Source organism: Corylus avellana, chromosome ca4 (genome assembly GCF_901000735.1).
Source record: "Corylus avellana chromosome ca4, CavTom2PMs-1.0".
NCBI lineage: Eukaryota > Viridiplantae > Streptophyta > Magnoliopsida > Fagales > Betulaceae > Corylus > Corylus avellana.
In genome coordinates this window covers 19,163,163-19,167,077 of record NC_081544.1, presented here as the reverse complement: position 1 = coordinate 19,167,077, position 3,915 = coordinate 19,163,163, and the positions used below count along the sequence as shown (strand labels likewise).

General features: G+C 34.8%; 1 protein-coding gene across 1 annotated transcript; it reads left to right on the top strand.

Annotated features, from left to right (window-relative positions):
• Positions 1-786: 786 nt before the first annotated feature.
• On the top strand, positions 787-2,321 carry LOC132178846 (protein PLANT CADMIUM RESISTANCE 2-like). Its single transcript, XM_059591411.1, has 4 exons — positions 787-1,050; positions 1,330-1,401; positions 1,504-1,716; positions 1,963-2,321. Exons 1-4 carry the CDS (start codon positions 861-863, stop codon positions 2,040-2,042), a joined length of 555 nt encoding a protein of 184 aa, XP_059447394.1. The 5' UTR covers positions 787-860; the 3' UTR covers positions 2,043-2,321.
• The last annotated feature ends 1,594 nt before the right edge of the window (positions 2,322-3,915 follow it).

The window sequence follows — 3,915 nt, the reverse complement described above, 5'->3', positions numbered from 1 at the left end:
AGAAAAAAGCAAAACAACATCGTTTTGGATTAGGTATGTGTTATGTTTATATTGTTTTAGGTTTTTCTCTTCACAATTCACTCATTCACTTGGGAAAAGGAAAAAATAATGTGAAATCAATATGTTTTCAAAACATTAGACTTAAAAAAAAAATTAAAACAAGTCCAAAACACAAAAACCTGTCCATAATTATTTTCAAAATCGTTTAAAAGAGGTTGTAATAAAGACCCAAAAAAAATTTAAAAGACTAAAATAAGCCTATTACCTAAAATACGAATGCCGTTAATACAAAACATAATGCAGAGGCTATTACAAATGCCCTTTATATTACTAAGGTAGAACGGTAAACAAAAGCTTAAAAGTAAAACGTGGCTTTGACCAAGCTACTATTAAGATAAATTATAAATTTATAACCTCGCTTTATAACTCTTTTAAAGTTAAGATAACTTAATAAAAGTTAAAACCTCACTTTATAACTTTTTTAAAGTTAAAAAAAAAAAAGAAAGTATTGAAAAGTAAAAGTCTAGTTCGGTTAGTTACAATTTTCAATGATTTTAAGTCAACTATACGATATGTATACAAGGGCATCATTCCATAATACAATGACTAATGATAGGCACGCAAGTTCCTGGAAAATAATATTGTCCTGCTCACTCATTGAACTGCCACGTGGAATGAAGTAACATAGACGGGGCAAGATTGACCCGTTCTAGGCTGCTTGACTTGACTTGTAAGTCGTCGGTTATTAGCTGCTTTTTTTTTGTTTTATATCTTCTCTTCCCAACTCCGCCACCACCACCACTTGTTTTATATCTCATCTTCATCCATTTCTCTTATACTTCTCTTTCTATCATTCAGACATGTATTCATCACAGCCAAACACTTACGAGAAGTACTCCGATGGGCAGCCTGTGTCCTCCGATTCCGCCGCCACGGGCGTTCCATATGATCCCTCCCTTTCCCAGCCAAGTGCGTTTAGTATTGATAAGCCTAAACCTCGAGTCCCTTGGACCACCGGCCTCTTCGACTGCTTCTCCGACATGAAAACTTGTAAGAATTTGTTAGAATATAAATTATATGTTTGCATTCTTTTTCTTAGAGCTTAAGTTTTTGGAAGAAATTGTATTTTAATATCATATCAGACCTTCTCAGAGAGTATGAGAGTAAGCTTTTTCAGAGCTCGAGATCTGAAAAAAGAATTTTGAGAATAGGGATATTTTTGTAATATTTTTGCAACATTTTTACAAGAAATTGAAAATTTAATTTATCCTTTAAAGCGATGACGGAAACTTACATGCTTTGTTATTAATTGGTTGAAATTTTGCGAAGGTTGCATAACATGCTGGTGCCCCTGCATTACTTTTGGCCAAATCGCGGAGATCGTGGATAAAGGAGGATCATGTAAGTAAATGTAGAATCAAAGAAACTGATCATGATCATGATCATGATCGTGTGGTAATCATGATTGATTAATAAGATGTGTGATGGTGATTTTGGTTGCAGCTTGTGGTGCTAGTGGAGCGTTGTACACACTTATTGCCTGTGTGATTGGTTGTCCATGCTTCTACTCTTGTTTCTATCGCTCCAAAATGAGGCAGCAGTATATGCTGGAGGAGAGCTTCTGTGGGGATTGTATGATTCACTGCCTCTGTGAGGGATGTGCCTTGTGCCAAGAGCATCGTGAGCTCCAAAACCGCGGCTACGACATGAGCATTGGTATTCATTTTTGCTTCTAAATTTTCATATATAAATCTTATTTTTAAGCTTTTGTCAAATACTTTTTAATCATTTTTAAGTTTTTTTACCTTTAAAAGCGTTTTTAATTTAGCCGGACATATGGGTTCATATATAAAGTCTCCTCCTTTATTAAGATTTCGGGCAGCAATAAATATAGTTTTTTAATTGGGTCATTACTGATGGAAAGTCTAATATGGTTTTGTACTTATTTTGAAAATTGACCAGGCTGGCATGGAAACGTGGAGCGACGTAATAAGGAGGCCATGATGGGCCGTCCTGTGGTGGAAGGGAGCATGAGCCGATAGAGTGCAAATCTGCTGTTGACCTGAAATGGCAAGTATGAGAGCCTTGGGATTAAGATTATTGTGCGAGAGTTATTATATATGCTTGTAATATTTAGAGATTCCGAAGAAGAATCTATAGTCCATGTTTTTCATGATCTACAATAATTATGTTGTATGCAAGAATAGTCTGTGTTTATATATTTTCCCCCACCAAAAAAAAAAGTTTGTGCTTTTATAAATATATACTTTGTAATAAACAATAATTACTGTCAATGAAATTAAAAAAAAAATGTAATTATATTGTGGATATGCCTTTAAAGTTTGACATATTTTACTTTATATTTAATGGATAAAGTTTTCCTCTAAACTGGATAGGAGAAATTTCCTTCAACTTAGCATATAAAAGTGACATGTGTCCATTAAACATGTGAGATGCATAAATTTTTTTTAATAGTAGGGACAAAGTTGAAATAACCTTTATTAAAAAATCTTGTTCATTTCACATACTATTAAAAAAAATGAACATGTGTCACTTTTATAAACTAAGTTAAAAGAAATTTTTTCAACTCAATTTGGAGAAAAACTTTGTTCATACTTAATTAGTAATAAGGAATTGTGAAACAATCAAATCAACTCAGTTTCTTTGGCTCCGTTTGGCAAGAGATGTCTACTATTCATCTAAAAAATTCTAGTTCCAACATGTTTACTTTTTACATTATATCAAAAAAAATTTTATTACTATTCAAATAAAAAAAATTATTACAAAACAAATTTTGTTTTTTTTTTTAACTTTTTCATACCAAACTTTTCTTTTTTTTTAATTAATTCATTTTTATTACAGAAAGGACCAAAAAAAAAAAAAGAAAAAGTCTCAAGTCTCTTGCCAAACATAGCCAAATGTCACTCATTAACAGCCGCGTGAATGAACTCACATAGACGGGATGATGACGCACTGTAGATTGCTTGACTTGACTTGGATGTCTTAACACATTAATTAATTGATGGGAAAATTATTAAATTAATTAGTAGAATTTAGACATGGAAAAATCGATTTTTAAGATACGTGAAATTATCTTCTTTTTTTATTTTTTATTTTTTATTATTTAAATAAAGGAAATGGGTTTCATTTATGATCCCAAAAGAATCATAAACAAGTCAGGCATCTTTAAAGACTACTACGCAAGGCGGTAATAAACAGCAAAAAGACTCAGTAAAGAGCCCTAAGTGGTAAAAGCAACAACAATCATGAAATGGTTGTTGCGGGAGAGGTATTGCCAAATTGGAATGGATCATCGATGAAGAGCGACCACCAATTACAAAAGTCTCCCCATTGGATCAGACCAAATAAGAATAGGGAGACAGCAACACACAAAAAACAAAGACTGCAACAAAACAGAAATGAAAGAACAGATAAACAACAAAAAAATAGCAAAAAAAATACAACCACTCCACAAAACAACGGCTCCGAGAGTGGGCAGGCGGTTAGAGGAGCATGAGTTGCAAATGATATCCACCTCGCCGACACGTGTGGACCATGCGCCGACACGTGGGGGTGAATCTAATGGCGGATGACGGTGTTACGATGCTGGGGAGCCAGGGAAGGTGGTGGGTGGGCGCGTTTGTCGACGAGGATGACTAAGGAAAGTAGATCTAGTTTTGAAAAAACTAGATCTAAAAACCAAGCAAAACCCATGAGCGGCGAAAGCTGAGAGATGGAGACTGGGCGGTGCAGCAAATTTGGAAAGGTGTTGAGAGTGGGCGGCGGAAGGCAAGGAGGCTATCGGTTGGGGGTGTTGTGGACGGCAAGGAGAGGAAAAAAAGACCGGAAAAAGACACCAAAAAAACAAGAAAAAGGAGAGGAGAGGGAGATGGAGGCCATACCTCATCCCCAAAA